The sequence below is a fragment of the Vipera berus genome (assembly GCF_964194415.1).
Source record: "Vipera berus genome assembly, chromosome: 2".
In the NCBI taxonomy this organism is placed as follows: Eukaryota; Metazoa; Chordata; class Lepidosauria; order Squamata; family Viperidae; genus Vipera; species Vipera berus.
The window spans coordinates 57,922,697-57,944,579 of NC_138203.1; the positions used below are offsets into that span (position 1 = coordinate 57,922,697).

At 38.0% G+C, this 21,883-nt stretch overlaps 1 protein-coding gene across 1 annotated transcript; it reads left to right on the forward strand.

Moving 5' to 3' along the window:
• The first annotated feature begins 6,389 nt into the window (after nt 1-6,389).
• Nucleotides 6,390-18,935, forward strand: ISOC1 (isochorismatase domain containing 1). Its single transcript, XM_081317030.1, has 5 exons — nt 6,390-7,018; nt 14,105-14,224; nt 14,552-14,755; nt 14,875-14,991; nt 17,586-18,935. Exons 1-5 carry the CDS (start codon nt 6,545-6,547, stop codon nt 17,730-17,732), a joined length of 1,062 nt encoding a protein of 353 aa, XP_081173156.1. The 5' UTR covers nt 6,390-6,544; the 3' UTR covers nt 17,733-18,935.
• The last annotated feature ends 2,948 nt before the right edge of the window (nt 18,936-21,883 follow it).

The following is a 21,883-nucleotide window of genomic DNA, read 5'->3' on the forward strand; positions in this document are numbered from 1 at the left end:
CTTATGGAGGTACACAGAAAAAAACAGGCTAATTTATCTCTCAAGCAGTAGTGTGTATTTAAAAAAAGTAATTCAAATTTACAAGTTGATAAATGTCAGCATCTTGGTTTTCTACATAATATCCTTATGCTGTAGTTATATAATCCAGAAGACAATACATCTGTAAAATCTAGATGTGTACTGTTTTTCTATCTGTTTATTCAAAATATATCTAGAATTAAGGTAAAAAAATCTGAGATAAGGGTACATTATTATTTCAGAAATAATTATTGTTTCTTTTCTGGTTTTAGTTAAAACTAACAAAGAGTTATGCATGAGAATGGAAATAGATAGAACTTTGTGCTATCACTTTATCTAAATAACTTGTTAGTTTGAAACCACACAGGAATATATGTTAAAGTAATAGGAATATTCTTTTTTAAAAAATCAGATTGAAAGACTGCTGCCCAACAACCTATTTTGTGGCGGAAACTTTAGTAACTTATGTTTAAAAATGTCAAAGGGGAGAAGTTACTGTATATAAACATTGCTTTATATAAGGATATCTAATGTATAAGTAGGTAGAAAGAATAATACTGCTATAGCTTCAAAATAAATACTGACAGTATTAATTTTGGCAAAGAATAATATGGTCAAGCAAAGAGAAATACCAATCCCTGGAAAAAAAGCACAAAAAGTGAGTAAAAAGCACAAAAAGTGAGTAAAATGCATACATATACATGATTTGAGGGTTTAATGTACTAGCAGGACAAATAAAAAGTAATTCTAGAAGTCATACCTGTAACGCAGTGGTGGGATTCAGCCAGTTCACACCAGTTTGGCAGAACCGGTAGCTAATTTTTTATTGCCCAGGCCCAGAACGGACTTCCGGAAGCGGCATCCACACAAAGAACCGGTTGTTCACATATTTGAATCCCACCACTGCTGTAACGTCTAAATTAAGGATACTGAAGAAACTATGTGGTTTAACCAGGAAAATTTGGCAGTTCACCAGAAAGTGCAGTCAAAATCAGGAAGATAATTCAGGCCATACTGATAACAAATGATGTAGGGAAAACAAAAGGTTACTGTGATTCACTGCAGATGAGCATATAATAATAAAGAACCTTGAACTTGGAAGAAAAATCCAAGGTTGTCACAACAAGGAATGAATGTCTTTCAACAAGACAGCTCAGGTTTTTCTTGAACAAATGCAAAGAACTTTGTTGTAAAGAGTGAATCTTAAATTACTGTTTTCTTTCATGGATGTTTCTTCCACATAGGGAAAAATGTGTTCTGTACATAGATCATAGGACATATCTATTTCCCCATGCACAGACATAAGAAGCCACATTAAGACCATTATAGAAATGAGCTATGAGGCTTCCAGTCTATTTCTGGAACAATATAAATGGTTGTATTAATCTTTACACTCTTCAGCAGCCTGTGAACCAGTTTCCTGAACTTTGTCTCAGTTTTAGTCTATTTTTTATTCAATATTTTTTGTTTTGTTACGGTAATTGATATATTTTGTCATTTTAGACCATTCAGATACTGTAATTTTTTGTTGTGTAGCAAATAAATACTGTAAGCAAGATCAAATTGCTGGTTCAAATTTAGCGCTTCAAAATACTGAAAAATCGAGTATGGTACTAGTATGCAACCCAGGTGACTCCTGGCTTCACAGATCCTGCTCAAAAAGATGGCAGCCGCGACCAGGAGAGCCTTTGAACAAATATATCTTGTGTGTCTCTGGCACCCTTTCCTAAATCAGGAGGCACTGCCTACTGTCACTCATTCTGTAGCCACCTCCCAATGGAACTATTGGAATATCATTCTAGGCAGGCTTGCCTTTTTTAAAAAAATCCCATTTATATCCCGCCCTTCTCCGAAGACTCAGGGTGGCTTACAATCTAAAGCACAAATCAATGTGCTTAGCAATAGCCTTCATTCTATGTATATGCCTGCTTATTAGGGCTTTTGCCCCCCCCCAGCGGCATTATTACAAAGTCAGCTTATTGTCCCCAACAATCTGGGTCCTCATTTTACCTACCTCGGAAGGATGGAAGGCTGAGTCAACCTTGAGCCTGGTGGGACTCGAACCTGCACTAATTGCAGGCAGCTGGTGTTACTTAAGGAGGCATTAGCCCACTGCTCCACCAAGGCCTTTGAAGAGTATTTGTAAGCTACGCTATAATGCAGCAGGTGGTGCTTGACACTTTCAAAGCCCTACAAGCATAAACTAGGTTACTTGGAGAACTGCCCATCCTGATGGTTTCTATCAGTCCTACTAGCTCTGGCAAGATGAATATATTATGAGTGCCCTTGGTGAAATAGCATCACCTGGCCAGATCTTGTAAATGTGCTACCAGATAGGACTGGCATGGTGTGGTTGCTTAGTGGATACAAATTTTATTGGGATCTCACAGTGTTTTTCTGTTTGCCTGTTTCAAATATAATTTTGTTCTAATTACATTTTATTTATTGTTTGTTCCTTCTGGCAGATAGGTATTTAATAAACAACTAATAAAAATAAACAATTATTCAAATGGAAATGGGAGTTCCTTCACTGGATGCATTCAAGTAGAGGCTAGACAGCCCTCTGCTGGGAGTACCTTAATTTGGATTCCTGTATTTAACAGAGGGGATGGATTCCATGGCCCCTAAATGGTTCCTCCCAGTTCTATTATTCTACTATTCTATAGCTAATATAAGATTATTGCAAAAAGTGTATGATTTTGTGTTCAAGAAATATGAAATTACATACATGATGGGTAAGACAATCCAGAATTCAGACACATTTGTGTGGAATTTCTGAGATCATTTCGCATACCTTATTTGGGTTACAGATTTTCATGTACTTGAATTAATATTATAATAGCTATAATCCCTTCTGATTTATTCCCAAGTGGACAGCTACTGACATACATCTCTAATGCTTCCATATCGCCACTGTTATCTTGATACATGAAGTGCCACTTCTCTTCATAAATCATTACTGCTGTATGACAGCCATTTGCTATTTCCAAATTTTTGGAGACTGCTTGACTATTTTAATGAATATTGAATATTCTAATCTACTGCCAATACAGCTATATATAGATAACATGTAAGAATATATATGCTGCTAGACCAGATAAAAGCTCAGCTTAGCTCAAGAACTTGTTTTCAACAAGTGACATGTTTCTGGGACACCTACAAACTAAATATAAAGCAAAAACTCTCTTCTACTCAGTATTCTCAATAGCCTGTGACAGCATTTTCCACATTAATTATATATGCCATGGATCTTTTTAATATATGAATGCAAAAAGTATAGCTGCATATGTGTCTTTATTGCTCTTTTTACTGTTATAAAATGGGATCCAAACACTTGGCTTTTCTTTTTTCATTTGGAAGGCATTGAGGCATTTTAAGGAGAAAAGCCTTGTAGCTTAAGACACTGTTTAATCCCTTAAGAGATTTTTTTTAATCAGGCAGATAAAATTAAACAGCTTCAGGGTTGAGAAAAATGAAAGGATTATTATATATTATTTAAGATTTAAATGTCAGGAATATTCCTAAAACAGGAGAACATGTACATGTAAATTAGGAATTAGGTTTCAGATTCATCAAATACTGCATTTTATGGCAATCCCAAACATTAGAATACAAGCAACTAGAAATATGCCTATGTTTGAAATTAGGTTACATTCATTTTTTAGTAGGGAGAAAGAAAGAATTTGAAATATTTTTAACATTTTATTTGAAGGTAGGACAAAATTTTTGAATGGATTAAAAGCAGTGTAGGAATCCAAGTAAAAGTTTCCTTACTTACAATTTTACGATTTTTAAATTCTCATAAAGAACCAGGGGACTCACCTCAGATAAAATTAGTAAAAATTCAGTGAAAGCTATTTTATGCCAAGAAAATTAATATGATAAATTCTGATAAAAGTACCATCTGTTTAAGAAAAATGTAATCAAGTAGATGCACAGTATCATATAAGTAAAATAATATTTCCAGTTTGCTTAAATTTTTATTAATCTTGAAAAATTGGCTAATTCAGTACAATATCAGTTTATGACCCATCATATATATAAAATAGCTTCTTAGTTCCATAGTTCACACAAAACCTATCCTCATCTTTCTGTTCTAATAACTAAGCACATTTGATTTGTGCTTAGATTGTACGCCGCCCTGAGTCTTCGGAGAAAGGCGGTTATAAATGGGATTAAAATAAATAAATAAATAAAACTACTTCTTAATTGCTAAAGTTTTCCTAGAGCCATTCATCCTTATATGGTGGCTCAGACTTGATAAGACAAAATTTAGATTCACAAAAATTGTACTGATTTTTCCAGAAACTCCATCTCTATTTCTCTTAGCCTCTTACAAAAATGAACAAATGATTTATATCCATGTTTATTTCTATCTCAGTGGTGCATAACCTACAATCCCAGAGCGCCATGTGATATTCCAAAAGCCTTGTTTAAATTCCTATACTCCAAAGGTTGCTGCCAAATCAAAATTAAAGGGGAAATTATCACATTAAGTATTATACATTTACCGTAGTTTCTGTCCTTCCCTTCCAATGAGTTGAAGCCAGAAAGACAGCCCATACTTTGTATCAACATCTAAATTTGTTTCTATGTGTTATTTTGATTACTACTGAGTTGTATCATATCCCTATTTTTTTGCTGATGTTTTAAAGAAAAGTAAACAGGTGGCGGAAGAAGTATTAGGTATGTTCATCACTTTGAGTAATTTATAAAAAATAATAAAAGCAGGATGAACAAAAATCTAAAAAAAATATTCCCAGTTACCAAAGGGGTTTTTTTTTGCACCAGATCTGGAACAAATATAAAAGTATACTAACAACAGAAGCATGGTTGAAATCTGAAATAGGAAATACAGAGCTAGTTTGGTCTAGGACAGGGGTAGGCAACCTCGGCTCTTTTATGACTCATGGACTTCAACTCCCAGAATTCCTGAGCCAGCTCAGGAATTCTGGGAGTTGAAGTCCATGAGTCATAAAAGAGCCGGGGTTGCCTACCCCTGGTCTAGGAGTATCAGACTAGAAAGCCAAAAATCATGAGTTTAAGTCCCACCTCAGCCATGAAAGCCAGCTGGGAGATGTTGGGCCAGTTACTCTCTCTCAGTCCAACCCACCTCACAGGGTTGTTGTGGGGAAAATAAGAAGAAGGTGTTTTGGACATGTTTGTTGTCTGGAGTTATTTATAAGAATAATAAAGGCAAGATATAAATTTTAAAAATGTAGTGAATACAGTAACATACATGCTGTTCTATCGACTCTGCTTTCTTCAAGCTCATCTATTTTCATTAAAACAGTAGCATTGTTGATGGGTGTTTCTACCCAGCTGCACTTCCTGAAGCCCTCACCATTACCATCCTCATAATGCTCATTACGGCCTGACTTGTGGGAAGAACAAACCCCAGCCTCCAGCAGTGGATTCTCCCTACCAATCTTGTTTTTCCTGAAAGCAAAAAAGATTGGCAAGCACAGAGGTGAAATGCCCATAATGTGTTAACTTTAATTGGGGGGCAGGATAGGAGATAACCAATCTAACTAAACTATTTGGTAAAAGACTGGCAATGTACTTGTATATTTGGCTCCAGCAGCGCACACAAGTGCCAGGGGGAAGTTGTTCCATTGCATTTCAGTGTCAATTCAGGAAATATTTTCACTTTGCTTGCACCATTAGGAAAATGAAAGCTACTTGACCGGCTCACAGATTAACCTGTGTCTTAGTTATGTGTGGAAAGGCCCAGGACATACTGAGCCTAGGTTGGCATCACCAGTTCTGTCAAATTTACAGCCCTCCAACTGACAAAATACCATTCATGAGATGTGTTAATTTGGAATTCTTCTAATTTTCAGTATTTTATTTTATTTATTTTAATCCCATTTATATCCCGCCCTTCTCCGAAGACTCAGGGCGGCTTACAAGCTTAGCAGTAGCCTTCATTCTATGTATATGCCTGCTTATTAGGGCTTTTGGGGGCCCCCAAGCGGCATTATTACAAAGTCAGCTTTGTAATAGTAGTGCGCAATTTTATCATCTCAAAGTGCAACCAAGTGATGTGGAACGTTTGGATCTTTACAGTAATTTGTCATTGGGTTCTATTTTAATAATTGTGCTTAAGGTTTATTTTGTAAGCCGTCTCCAAAAAAAAAGGGACCTATGGTTCTCTGCTTCGCATCACTATCTACACCCTTCTTTTTTTCTCGGTTCATTACATGCGCTGGAGGTACTGTAATCCACTACCGCCGGGCACAGCTGGTATGGCCCCTTTTGAGCAGGGGGAGCGGGCAGGAGTGCCAGTCTGGCCTCCCTAAGAGACCGCCCCCACGTCTAAACCTCCTCTTCGGAGGCGCCGCGGCTCACAGTGACGGAGCCTCATTGCCGTCCCGGTCCGCTGCCTTTACAGCCCAAGGTGTCCGCCCGTCTGCGCACCAGTCAGGCCAGAGGGCTTCCACGGGTTGCTTCTCATTTCAAGCGACCTTTTTCCCTTCCGCGTCTCCACCTGGTGGTGCCTTGCCCGTCCCAGGACAGGTTTCCTATGGTGAGAAGGAGGAGCAGAAGCCGCGATTGGGGGGCGCCGGCGACTCCCGTCTGGCCAGGCGGCGGCGACAGGAGGAGGAGCTGCGGCGGCGGCGGAGCGGAACTGGAGCGGCTGCCCACGAACATGGCGGCGGCGGCGGCGGCGGCGGAGCAGCGGCAGCTTTCGGAAGCCTCCGCTGCCGTCGCTCCTCTCCCGCTCAGCAGCGGCGGAGGAGGGAGCAGCGGCAGCTCTGGGTCCGTGCCGGTGCTCTTTTGCTTCTCGGTCTTCGCCAGGCCTTCGACGGTGCCTCATGGCTCCGGCTACGAGATGCTAATTCAGAAGTTCTTGAGCCTCTACGGCGACCAGCTCGACATGCACCGCAAGTTCGTGGTGCAGCTCTTCTCGGAGGAGTGGAGCCAATACATCGACCTGCCCAAGGGCTTCCTGGTCAACGAGCGGTGCAAATTGCGCCTCGTGCCCCTGCAGATTCAGGTGGGTGACGGCGGAAAAAAAGAACAAGGGCGCGCGCCCCCGGGCGTGCACGTGTGTGTTGGTGTGTGTTTTGTGTGTCTCCGAGTGAACGCAAGAACAGCGCCGCCTTGGAAAAGTGGCTCGATCATTGAAGCGAAGGCCCTCTTGCCATATGGCGCCCAGTGGGAGGCTTCCACACCCACGTTGCGTTGGGAAAGAAGGAAGATGAAATCCTTTGGAGAACAGCAGAGCGGCCAGAGCTAGCCTGCGCACCTTTTGCAAAACAAGTTTTGGTTCCCTTAACAAAATGGCTGCATGTGTTGGATTGCACCACAGCTGCGTTCCAACACCCTGAACCATTAAATAGCCAATCGCAGTTTGTCCTAGTGTGTTGAATCAATCCACCTTGGCTCGTATTTCCATGAGGGGGTCCTTGGTGCTCTCTGAGCTTGCTTTCTTGCAGACGTTTCATTACTTTAACTAGGTAACATCTTCACTGCTAGTGACTAGCACTGATGATGTGACCTACTTAGGGTAATGAAAGGTCTGCAAGAAAACAAGCAAGCTGGGAGAGCACCAAGGACCCTTCATTTCAACCCTGAGTTACAAATATTCTCCTTCGTTGGTTATATTTCCATCTGTTGTGAATCCTGAGAATGGGAACAATCATTAAAATGCATGTTGTGTGAACACAGGTGACATGAAGTAAAACATGGTTTTGGTCTTGGGCATTTTAAAAACAAAACCTTTCCAGTTTGTACACTGGTTTATGTTAGTCCATAGAACATTGGTTATTCAGTGTGTTGTTTAACAATGTGTTACTCAATACATTGGTTAAACCCAATTCATTGGCTGCCAGCACTAAATAATAAATGTTTATAATGATTTAAAGAGCTCATTCCAGCTTTTGGGGGGGGTGAGGGGAAGGGTGTAGGACCTATTATGTTAACAGAATAACAGTTGGAAGGGACTTTGGAGGTCTTCTAAACCTAGCCCCTAACTTTTACAGAGGCTCCACTTAATTGCTAGTTTATTGCTGAGGCAGACTAAAGCCTGGTCAAGCCGATCCAGGAAGAAAGTGATGTTTTCTATGTGAATAACCATTCTGTGCTGTGTGAGGAGGAACCCAGAGGTCAGTGATCTGCCACAGGACCATCTTCTCCCACCCAGCAATGGTTTTCTGAGCTATCATGGCCATTTCTTGGTCGGCTGTGGGAATGATCAGAAACTTGCCTTGCAGCCAATTCAAGGGGACATTCACTTCTTCAAGCTTGCTGTTCCCACTCTGCGTAGCCCAGCATTAACTCCTGCTACAGTGATTTCAGCCTCTATTGCTTTGTGACCTCATTTTTCATCTCATTTTGCTTCTTTCTCTCCCAGGAAAGTACAGATCATTCATTTTTTCCTGCTCCTCTTTCCTTAGTTGCATCTTTCCTTAACCCTTGCCCTCTGTGCTTTAAAGAGAACACCACCACTATCTCCAGTAAGAGCAACTGCAGTTAACCCTTGGAAGGATCTGCTCTTGATTAGGCAGTACTGTGCTCTAGTCAGTATGGAGGTAAAGAGAGAGGAGTAGGCAGAGGAGAAGATCTGTGCTTAATCCAGGAGGGGAGTGAGGCAGGGAGCAGAGAAGAATTCCATTCTCTGCTTAGGAAACCTAATCATCTCTATGTAAGGTTGGCATCTCTACTGTCTCGTTGTTCAGAATATTCAGCAAGAGGAACATCGAGTTTAATAATCTGAATAAAACTGAATTTCCTCCAGTTTTAATGGTAGCAGGAAAGTACCAATGGATGAAGTTGGATAAAGCTTGAGTATTCCCAGATCACACTTTAATGACAATTATAAATGATGGAGGGAATGATAGTTTGCCATAGAAGGTGATCTTGGCTGAACTGCCTTGTGAATGGGATTTCTTAGTTCTGAACATCCAGATTATGAGGATGGGGAGGGCCTTCTCTGTGGGCGCTCCGGCTTTATGGAACCAACTGCCGGTTGAGCTCCGGACAGCACCGGACCTTCGCTCCTTCCGGCGCGGTCTGAAGACCCATTTATTTGAACAAGCTGGCCTGGCCTGATGGGGGGCATCAGGGTTTTTAATGGGTTTTTATACTGCTACTGTTTTTATCTGGGCAATTGTTTAATTCTTTTTTAATTTTTGTATTTTCTATTTATATATGCCCTGTTCACCGCCCTGAGTCCTTCGGGAGAAGGGCGGTATATAAATTTAATAAAATAAATAAATAAATAAATAAATTAAACCGCATGAATTGGTCCCATTGATTTTATTGGGCTTGTTTCGTTCTGCTATTGATCTCATCTGATCACACCAGCTGAGGCTGGTGGAATTCCAGGCTACTGGAATGCCTTTAAGCCTTTAAAGAAATTGTCCGTCCTGATAGCCTAAAGCACTTCTGCATGGTAGTCGTAGTCTAGCAATCTTTGTTACTGGTTGCTGTCATTAACTGAATCCTCAAAGTTGTTAGGCAAGGCAACTTCCTGCCAGCTTCTCACAACCAATATCAGTGGGGAAGCTGACAGGAAGTTGCAAGTCCCAGGCCCTCAGGCAGGTAGGTGGCTGCTGCTGGGTGGGGCAAGGAGCAAGGGTGTGGGGGGAATGGTATGTAAGAGGTGTGGCATGAGGGTGTACGAGTGTTCAAAGGAAGGTGCAATGAGTTTCAAAAGAAGCACTGGGAGGTAGGGTGCATGAGAGGTATCACATGGGTCAGCAGTATAGGTTGCTGAGGGTGCACAGGGGTGTGCAAGTGGCTGATATGGCATAAGCGCAGAGGGGCTGGGGTGGTGCACAGATTGGGGAGACGTATCTCTGCAACTTGCAGCCTTCCTTGCTAGCTTTCCCATTGACCTTTTGGGGAAGCTGGCAGGGAAGTTTGCAGTCATGTGATTAAAGGGTGCTTGACAAACAGTTATAAGTATGAATAGGTTGCCAAGTACCCAGATTGTGATTGCCTGACCTTGGGGGTCCTGGGATGGCTGGAACTCGTAAGAAAAATCATAACCATTTGCATAGCACCATTGTAACTTGGAACAATTGGCGAAGGAATTTTCATAGGTCGAGGACTACATGTGGCGCAAAATATATGAACCAAAAGAAATGTTGTAATTGAGTATTTTAGAAGTTCTAAAAAATAAATACAGGTAGCTTCGGTTATTCAGCTTCTCATTATCAGAGTATGAAAATAAATTACTGTTACATAGTACATCTATCTGTCAATGATTAAACACTGACTTTGAAACACCCAAATACCTTTATAACTTTTACAATGTTATGCTGTTACTAGGTTCCATTTTAAATCAGGAAGAGGGCCTTCTCAACCGCTGCCTTGCATTGTGGAACATCTTGCCCTTGGAGGTGAGGAAAGCCCCCAATCTTTTGGACTTCCGCAAAGGGGTCAAAACCTGGCTGTGTAGCCTTGTGTGTGCGGCACACAGAGTCCCACACGACCATATGAGACAATCCCCTCCCCCCTTGCCGCCTGTATTAACAACTGTTAATCTCCCATCTTGGAATTCCTCACCTTCTGAAAATTTTTATAATATTTTTATAATTAAAAATTTTTTAATCCTAAATTATTCTGGTTTTAATGTTTGATTTTATTGTTGGTATTGCACACTGTCCAGAGACCCTCTCCAACGGAAATGGGTAGTTAAGAAATAATTAAATAAATTTAAATTTTACAGCAAGTAAGCATCTCTATGTGATAGCATGATGTGTTCTTTAGAGCTCCAGTGCTGCTGATTATTGAAATAAGATCAACAGAGGATAGCAGATATGGAAAACTGTGAAGTTACTCTAGTTGCAATGTTCATCTCATATCCTGTGCCATTCTAGGAAATCTTTATAAAACGGAGTAAAGGAGAGAAGAGATGGCATTGGACTGTAGTTAGAAGTTTCCAGGCTGAGTAAAACTTTCCTCGTGGTGTATAGAGCATGAGCAAGGATATTTTATATTATATTTAAGAACCTGAAAGCCACTGTTAGTATTTCCTCATTAGTAACATCAGTCAGCATTATTCAACAGCCATCATTGTTCTGCCCTATCAGCAGTATCCAGTCCTCATTGTTGTGCCATATCAGATAGGCTTGACATTGCCCTCATGATGTTTAAGTGAAGGACTCACTGGAGAAGAGCCTAATGCTGGGAAAGAGAAGAAGGGGACGACAGAGAATGAGGTGGCTGAATGGAGTCACTGAAGCAGTAGGTGTGAGCTTAAAGGGACTCCAGAAGATGGTAGAGGACAGGAAGGCCTGGAGGAACGTAGTCCATGGGATCGCGATGGGTCGGACATGACTTACAACAACAAATAAAATGTTATAAAACATGGGGGTTTCCAATAGAAATCTGTAACAAGAGTACTCTGTACTGGGGATTGACTCTGAGACCTGATGTGCAAAAAAACTGCTCACTTTCTTTTAAACCAATTTTTAGCCCTTGGAGTTTATTGTTAAAGCATTAATTTTTTTCACTTGACCTGGACTTCTGCTAAAATGTGACAGTGGTATTGGTAATAGACAGTGGTATTGGTACTAGATGTAGATGCATTTTCAATATCTACATTTTATAAGTATATCAGTCATAAAAATCATTCTATTTTGTTTTGGTGTTATATATATATAGCATTTGATTTACATTTTTTAAAAATGAGTCTGTATATTTCAAAAAAGATTCAAGAATTTATCATATTAAGAATGCAGTCTTAAGCAAGACACTTTGTGTATTCTTGCATTTGGTGGGAAAGTGCTACACTTTGAATGAATATTTAATACTCCTGAAAGAACTTTCATTTGGCTGGAATTTTTTTTTAAAAAACTCAGGGATATGCAATCATTTTTGGGTCAAGGGCTAGATTTAGCCTTTGAATGTTTACACAAAAAAAGAGCAAACAAGAAGCAGCATTGGAACAGAAGGCGAAAGAGGAAGGACTAAAATTAAATTTTATTTTAAAGAGCCCTTTTCTCTATTTAAAAGAGGGTATTCAAGCTGAGGACTCTACTTGGCTTTACTAGAGACTGGACTACAAATAGCCAGGTCTGGAACAAAAATGTAATCTTGTTTTGTTTTGAATATTGTTACTACATTGCAGTTAATAAATGAAGTAATTAAGTTAATAAAGTCATATCTTCTATTCCTCGAAATACTACAATTCAGCAGCAGTTTTGAGAGAAATTCTGGTAATATTGTAGATTATATGTGTTAAACAGGGAAAATCTGTTCTTTTTCAATCCCTTTTTCTTCTTCTTCCATGGACTAAATTACACTACATAGCATTTTTAGATTTTGTAATAGACGTCTGCCTTTAGATATCTGCTTTTTGTATTAGCTACATGCTTACATTCAGAGTTGCATAAAGTACTTGGTATTGTTTTAAAATGAATGTCTTAATTTGCAGTAACTTGGAAGGTAGATATACAATATATGTATGACGTGTTTCCCTTTCATTTTGCTTGTTGGCTTGTTGCAGATACACTATGTGCTTAATTACGGTTTGGGAAATAATGGTTTAATTAATAACGTGAATTAAATTTAAAATAAATTTAAATTATTATAATCATATTATTTCCACTTTCTTAAGAATTTAACTAGGGAAAAATACCCAAGACGTGCTAGAATAGTCAGTGTCTGGTTCACTGAATTCATAGACCATCTTCAAGTTCTAGTGACTGCTTACATATAATGAAATCAGTTTTGATGTTGGCCAGAACCTAAAATAGAAAAACAAACCAGACATAAAACAGTACAGTTTACTTTATGTATTTATGCATGTGAAACTTCAATACTTCAATTCTGCTTGTTCTTTCTTCCGAAGTTAAACTTTGAGCGTGTGAATGTATATTCAAACAAAAGTCCATCTGAGTTGAATCAGGCCTGCTCTGAAATACGTTAGCTTAGAATTGCAACCTAAACGTTCTAATTAGCCTACACATTTTTAGGAATACTTGCATTGAAATTAATAGAATATATTCCAAGTTAATATGAACATATTTTCAGTCTGTTCAGCTGCCACAGAACATAGTTATCATAAAGGTCACTTTTATAATTTCTTGTCAGAATAGATAGGTCCTAAATTAATTAATATTTATTGTATTAGTAATATTAAATGAGTATAAAACTTGTGCATCATTCCAAAATGAAAAATGATGATCAGGAAATAAGAAAAATGTATCGAGGCAAACAGTGATAATGAGCATCAATAATTTTCACATGCATATGATCACTGTTACATATGAAAGAGAGTAGACTTTTTTTTTCTGGGAGCAGCTCTTGATGCTATGTGAAATGCTTTTCTTGAGGATCCTTGAACTTTCTTTGAGATAAGGAAAAACATGCTGCTCTGTGCACATTCATTTGTTAGATTTCTATTTCCCAACTTAAGAGTTGTATCTGAATCATTCAGTTCAGCACCTCAGTCACTCTGTATCACAATGCTTTGGATTTAGCATTTCACTTGAAAACATTAGTGATGAAAAACAAGATAAATACATTTCAGCAGTCATATTTGAATAAAAATGAATTGTTAAACTTAGAAAAGTAAGCTTTGCTTTCAAAGCGCCTTAGCAACACACTTGTAATATGTGAAAGCATCTTTTTATTATTTAATTTTCATGCAGTATCTTATATTTAGCCCCCATAGTTGCTTGCTTGCAGTGGATTTTTTAAAAATCTGATCAATAAATAAAATACTGATTTAAATCCCAAAATGTTGGATTCATCTAATGAAGCATTCATGCATTTCAAAGATGATGATAAAGTTATCAAAACTATATTACTATCTTCACACATTTGAAGGAAGTTTGGATTTTTCTTTCAGAAATAGTAGCCTTCCTTACTACGGCAGCTTGGTTTTAAAAGAGAAATTTTATGAATTAGAAAATATTAACATGGAAATATGTGGTTCTAAGATAGGGTTAAATATCCTACTGAACAAAAATAGTATAGTTTCTACCCATTTAAAATATTTCTGTTTAAACACAGGGATCCTGCATATATCTCCTTGAATGTAAGTTACCGTAATTGAGAACAATGAGAATTTTTGAAGAAAATGGTATGACAACCATAATTATTATTATTCCTTTCTTTATCTCAGATAACTACATTGGGCAATCTCACACCATCTAGCACTGTGTTTTTCTGTTGTGATATGCAAGAAAGATTCAGACCTGCTATCAAGTATTTTGGAGATATTATCAGCGTAAGCCAACGATTGGTATGTTTATTTGTTAATAATAATAATAATAATAATAATAATAATAATAATAATAATAATAATAATAATAATAATAGTTTGGAAGGAGGTCATCTAATCCAACCCCCTGCTCAGACAGGAAACCCTATATACCATTTCAGACAAATGGCTCTCCAGACGCTTCTTAAAAACTTCCAGTGTTGGAGCATTCACAGCTTCTATAGACAGGTTGTTCTACTGATTAATTGTTCTAACTCTCAGGATGTCAGGTACTATTTTAATTGTACTATTACTGATATTTTATTGTTTAAATAAACAGTTTCATTTTTCTGTTTTTTATCTTTGCAGCTTCAAGGTGCACGGATTTTAGGAATCCCAGTCATTGTAACTGAACAATATCCTAAAGGTCTTGGAAGCACCGTTCAAGAAATTGACTTAACTGGCGCTAAACTTGTTTTACCCAAAACAAAGTTTTCTATGGTGTTGCCTGAAGTTGAGGCTGCTATAGCAGAGATACCTGGAATCCGCAGTGTTGTTTTATTTGGAGTAGAGGTAAGTATTTCATTTTCCTCATATTTGCAGTTTTCCTACAGCAGCATTACTATTGAAATAAAGGTAAAATATCATTTGTAAATGTAATAATTGCTGATATTGTTTTATTCTTCTTCAAGACTCATGTATGTATTCAGCAAACAGCGCTGGAATTAGTTGGCAGAGGCTTGGAAGTTCATATTGTGGCTGATGCAACCTCTTCAAGAAGTATGATGGACAGAATGTTTGCTCTGGAGGTAATTTTATTAGATAGTTATGTGAGATTTATTTATTTATTTTATTTATTTTATTACATTTATATACCACCCTTTCCCGAAGGACTCAGGGCGGTTTACAGGGTGATTAAAAAACCAAGATACAAAAGTTAAAAACAAATTTAAAAAAAATTATATTTGTCCCTGCATAAATAAAACCCCAGTTAAAATAAGATTAATCCTCAGCCTGGGCCAGAGAGCTCGAAGAGCCAGGTCTTCAGGCCCCGGCGGAATGAACGGAGGTCGGGGGCAGTCCTCAGCTCCACTGGCAGCTGGTTCCAGAGGGAAGGTGCCCCCACTGAGAAGGCCCTATCCCTGGGTGTTACCCGCCGGCAATCTCTTACCGGTGGCACCCTGAGAAGACCCTCCCTGTGGGAGCGCACTGGACGAAGGGAACTTGATGCCGGCAGCAGGTGTTCCCTCAGATATCCCGGACCCAAGCCATTTAGGGCTTTATAGGTCATCACCAGCACCTTGAATCTCACCCGGAGGGCAACCGGAAGCCAATGCAGCTCGCGGAGTAGAGGTGTTACATGGGAGTATCGGGAAACCCCCATCACAACTCGCGCGGCCGCATTCTGCACCAGCTGAAGCCTCCGAGTGGTCCTCAAGGGCAGCCCCATGTAGAGATTGGCTTCAATAACTCTTAGATTGTAACAATTATAAGTATTATATTCCTGTAGTTTCAAATATTTATTGCACAAGAAAGGAAAAATATTTTTCTATTTCTTAATACAGTATATCTGACTTCTCTACCGTTGTTAGCATTCACACAGTCTCTCCTGATTTCTTTGACAACAGTAACTGAAAATTAAAAATATGAAAAGAGAATACATTCAAAGAAAACCTGATGTAGCATAGAAAAACATGAAACAATTTCTAGAATACAGTCTACTGGCTTACTAAAATAAAGAGTTTCAGCTATCCTTTCTGCTTGGAAAGAGAAATCAATCTCACAAAACATAAAATCAATTTTAAATGTACCTCACATATATGATAATCAAAAACTCTTAATATAAATTTTCAGGTGGTCCAAAAGGTTATCTATCCACAGATTAGGCAAATGTTCTTGAAACCTACAGCGCTACCACGGTTCTGTAATTTTCTTTTATCAAGTTCAAGTATGCACTATTTCATTAACTATTTTCATGATGTATTGAATATTTCATATTTCAGCTGCCGGTCTTACATTATACATAAATAACATGCTTGTAGAACTGTTCTTTCAAGTGGGCAGGAATAACAAGCTTACTATATGCATGGAATCCCAGAGTATTATCAGATGAATAATAATGAATATTACTTTGCTGTAAAGTACTTCATTTTGGTTTTGAGCCCATTTTAATCTAACATAGATTTGGTGGTTGTCATCACGATTTATTCATTTGCAAAGTTATGTATTCCTTTTTAATCTTACAAACTTCAGATGGCTTACATAAATATATAATTCAATAATTAAAAAAACAAGTGTAATTAAAAGCAATAAAGCACCTCCATGCCCCAGAAGCCCAAGAAATAGCAACATTTTCTCCATTTTCCTGAATTCTTAAATTGTAGGAGGTATCCAGACCTCTGGGGATAGAGTATTCAAGAGCAACAGGGCTACCATAGAAAAAGTTGTTTTCCAAGAACTTGGTTTTTTTAACTTAATGAAGGGAGGGCCTACAGCATAATTTTTTGATGTGACCACACAGGACAGGATTATTTCATTGGTAATGTGGATCTAAACATCTTAAGTGAAAAGCAGCATTATGAAATGTACTACAGAACGTACTGGCAACTAATACTGCACTTAAAATATAGACATAATGTTGCTGACATACTCTCATGAAGGATTGCTGCCTTGTGCACCAGCTGAAATTTCCAAATCTTCAAAGAAAGCCCCATTGAGCAAGTTGAAGCAATTAAGAACCATTGAGGGCATAAGTCACTTTTATGAGTACATCCCAGTCCAAAATTACTAGAATTAACATTCTGCTAAGATCTTTGAAAGAAACTCCAATCTCTTCCTGTCTTTTTGTTATATGAGAAACATCAGAGTATGTATTTTTTTATGGGATCAATTTTTCAGAATACAGACACAAAGGTGAATATAACATACTGTAAGAGGTATCTTTTTGATCTTGAGCTTCATTTATTTCATCAAGGGCATAAGGAATTGTCTGTTATCAACTATGACTAATTTGCCTTAATGTGCAAATCACTGCATCTGTTCAACATTTAACTTTTTCAATATATTCTTTGTGAAAAGTAAAGAAATGGGACAATGCAGGAGTGTTATAACTGGAAGATATTACAATCCAGGCCCCCATAAAATTCTGTGAAGGAACAGGGAAAAAATGACAATTGGATAATGAAAGCCTTGCCTGGAAGCTATTTATTTATTAGTTTACATATAATTGTTATATTATCGTATTATTAATATAAAATGTGATTTCAAAGATCTGAAATTATTTTCAAAACAGTTGGATTTCTTCTTTAAGATAAATTATAGTGCACTGTTATGAAGAAATGTAAATCTGTGGGTTTATTATTCATATGTTTCTCAGCTTTAGTTGTCTCTTTTGTTTTTCCAGCGCCTTGCTCGCACTGGGATTATTGTTACCACTAGTGAAGCTATATTGCTGCAGCTGATAGCTGACAAAGATCATCCCAAATTCAAAGAAATCCAGAACCTCATTAAAGCAAGTGCTCCAGAGTCAGGACTTCTTTCTAAAGTATAAACACTCTTAAAATAATTTCACAGAGGAAAATGGAAGTTATGAATACATAAATACACTCTCTCACATGCAGACGTATAATCTCTCATACACACCTATCAGTTGATGTATTTTGCTTGCCTTAGCAGAATTTGTTATATCATGCTTTCCAGGTGCTGGTATATTCTATAGTTATAGCACTTTGAGGCTTGGAGTACCATAGGATAATTTTCTTTTTAGAACAAAGTTTAAAATAGAGGTACATGTTTGTCAGTATTTTACCCACTGATTGTAATTCAACTCCTCAAAAACAACCCACGTATTTTTGTGAAACCTTTTTGATTGAATAACTGTACTGTGGAATTGTTTTACTTTTTGTATAATTAATGCAGTGACATAGATAAATGTGTTAATTATGTTTTAACATTCTATGAATGGAACAATATTTTAAATAAAACAGGACATATATTTCAGAGAAGATGGTTGCTTAATCATTAGAGAAGGCAATATTAATGTATAACTTTGTGATATAGCTAGGGTGATTCTTAATTATTCAGGGCTTTATTAAATGCTGTTGCAAAATCATTTATTGTAAGTTTTTAACTGGAAAATTGTATAATGTTCACTTCAAAATCCCAAGCAGTTCTGTCAATTTATTAACAGGAATATATGAGAGATTGATGACACTAAAGTAGGAGATTTTATTTTACTTTTAAGTATTCAAAAGAAGATTCTAAAGCTTCTCATTTCCAAATATTGAAATAACTTCTTTCTGGATGTGTTGAGGGATTTATTTTTAATCCTGAATGTATAGATTTAATGAACTCCATCTGGTTTCCTTCATTAATTCTGGTAAATTAAAGATTTAGTAAAAACCTGCATCAGTTTTATGCTGCATTTTGAAATACAGATGCTGAATACTGTTTTAAAAAAGTCCTGATTCAATAGAGTGTTTTGATGTACTGTTTTATAGCCTAGAAATAAATTGAGTAACCCTGCTCTTGTTACAGCTAATTCATTTGTCTTATAAATGATTCAAAGTGTTCTAACATTTAAATGAAACATGCATGTGGCTTTCTATGAAATGTATTTTGCAATATTGAAAACAGTCATAATACAGATTTTTAAACAACAAACAGTTCATACTTGGAAACCTCTGAAACATCTCTTAGTACCCCACAGTCTATTACAAATGTTGGCTCTAAAAAGATGTACATAATACAAAGTTTGAGCTTTGATTTTGCTTATGAAGAACTTGTCTCATCAGTAAATTTCCCTTTACCTTGAAAAATTCAGTCCAGTGACCCAAAGGTAGCATTTAAAACACACTTTATTTTAAAGAAAACAAAGCTATCACAATTTAAAATGAACACAGCATGGTATTGAGACAAAGATAAGTATTTTGAAGAATCACAACTAAATATTATCAAGCAGAGTCAGGAATAAATGAGTAGTTGTATATAACTTATAAATGTATTCCAGTATATTGGACCACAATAGATGGATGTACAATCAAAAACTTGATTGCTTCCCTCAATTCAATTATTGGGATTTTAACAAATTTATTTACTGTTGAGTATGCACAGGTGATATCCAGAATGGTTTCCCATGTCTTCTGATGTGAAAGTTCTACAAAACTGCAAGTAGTTTCTCAGTTTCAAAATTGATTTGCATACAACATGAATAGTTCATCATTGAGAAACACAAGGAAGAAGTCCTTTCAAGTGGTTACGGTTACCCACTATGCCATTCCCTGGATTATATAAAATGAAACTCCTGCAGAGATGTCCATTAAGCATTTCATGACTACCTGGTACTTAATAGTTCCATGTGGGTATGCAGACAGGTGCCATATTTTGTGCCATTTACATATAAAACCTATTCCTTTTATTAAGACTCATTTTTCAGAGATGTGTTCCTTAGGCTAGATAAGACATAGATTCGTTGTTTCATAAGTATCATCAACTAGGATGCCACTTCCTCTATGAGATAGACTGATAAGATGGATGTTAAGACCAAGTAGATAGTGATAAAGTGGAAACGTGCTCCTCCCTGTCTAAAAAACAGCTTTCTTGTGTTATCCAAGTGCTTCTGGAAGAGTCGATCTGCCCAGAGTTTCTAAGCCTGGTGCTTTAAAGAAATTGTGCCCTGTGTTCCTCCTTGAGAACCCCAAAAACCCTGTGATTGAAGGTGTCCCACTTCTAATTGTATATTTGTGTGAGAGAGGAAGAATAATTTGGATTATTTATTTATTATTTATTATTATTTAAATTTATATACCGCTCTATTCCCGTAGGACTCAGGGCGGTTTACAGGGAAAATTAAAATACATAGCATACAAAATTAAAATCAGATTAAAACAATAATTAAATTACAGTCCCTGAACTTAAACTAAAACCCAATTAAATTAAAATAAATTAAAACCCCTCAGTCTTGGCCAAACAGCTCGAAGAACCAGGTTTTCAAGTCCCGGCGAAATGAGCGAAGGTCGGGGGCAGTCCTGAGTTCCGTGGGAAGTTGGTTCCATAGGGCCGGCGCGCCCACAGAGAACGCCTTTCCCCTGGGAATAACCCGCCGGCATTCCTTAACCGGCGGTACCCTGAGAAGGCCCTCCCTGTGGGAGTGCACAGGACGATGGGAAGTTGATGCCGGCAGCAGGTGTTCCCTTAGATAATCCGGACCCAAGCCATTTAGGGCTTTATAGGTCATTACCAGCATTATTATTGCGTTTATTGGGCAGGTTGCTCTGTTTTTTGGCATGGTATTAAGAGGTACAGTACATAAAGAAAAAAGGAGGAAAGGGAATGTAAAACACTGGGAATGAAGGGATTTGATTCATATCGTTCCTGGAGAAGATGTTAGCCTTGCAGCTCTAAATATATGAGGACTCATCCTTATGTTTTCCTAACTCTAGCACAAACATGCCACAAGTAACCATTTTTATATGATAGGTCATGGCATTTTTGGCCAGGAGCTGGGTCTGCCCAGCTCGTATTGGTAATTTTAGGATGTCGTGGGCCTGTTCCCTCATCTTAGGTTGCTGGGCGCTTTCCTCCATGACTCCTTGGTTTGAATTGCAGGAGAGGGCCCTGGGATGAAATCACCTTTCTAAGTTTATTCCCTGGTGCAATAATTAAATGTTAAAAAATAACTGATGAATTTTGAGATTTTCGCTAGCCAATAAACATTTGCATCTGTTCTGGGTGAACAGTGTTAGTGGGAGCCAATGCAATTGCACACTCAAGTTATTTCAAAATGTTCAGTGTGTTTTTATTCAGGTAAGTAAATGGCAGCTTCTGGCAATCCAGAAGGCAAAATAAACCTAAGGGGATTCTAAAGTACCATGATCTTGATACAGAAATACATTGGGCCTGCTGGAATCTGCAGCCTTCGCAGGAGAGAGGAATTTTCAGATAAAGAAAGCCAAGCTGTTTTTCCTAAGCATGCTTGAAGTGATGGTTTCAATGTAGATTATCCCATAGATTGGAGCAGGCCAGATGCTGGCCAGCTATAAGGAGGCTATTTTGAAATTCAAAGAATTCACCTCTACTGTTACAGCAAGGACCCCCCCCCAGGAATGATAGGCTAGAATCCCTCTGTTCCCAGGCAGATGGAGAAAAGGCAGGAGGACATTCTTATTTGCTTGGTTTCCTAGAATCCTTTGTCAGTGAAGCCAGGAGTTGTACAATGTAAGTAGTAGTACTGAAAGCATAGATACTTGTTAAAATTACTGGAGTAGAACACAACAGTTCTAAATTCATGCCTTCCTCTTCACCCTTAGGCCACAAGTGGTTAAATCCACCACTCAAAGCACTTGCCTACATGAACTCAGTTCCCTCCAGATGTTAAGGAGATTGAAGGTTTTTCTCATGTAGTGGAAGGAAGTGAAGCCAAAGGAATTCAATGATGCCTTTCCTTAATGCCCTCTGTAAGACTAACTGTAACAACAGCACCATCCATTGGCCACCGATGAGATCTAATAGGGCTCAGTTCTTAGGACAGCAAATTTTCCACCAATGCATTTTTTTCTGCCAGCTCAACAACTGAGAGTTGCATTTGAGATGGCTATCTGGCTATGACTTCAAAGATACTGATTATTTGGATCCTTAAAGCTACTATGAAGGGACGCGGTGGCTCAGTGGGTTAGGACGCTGAGCTTGTTGATCAGAAGGTCG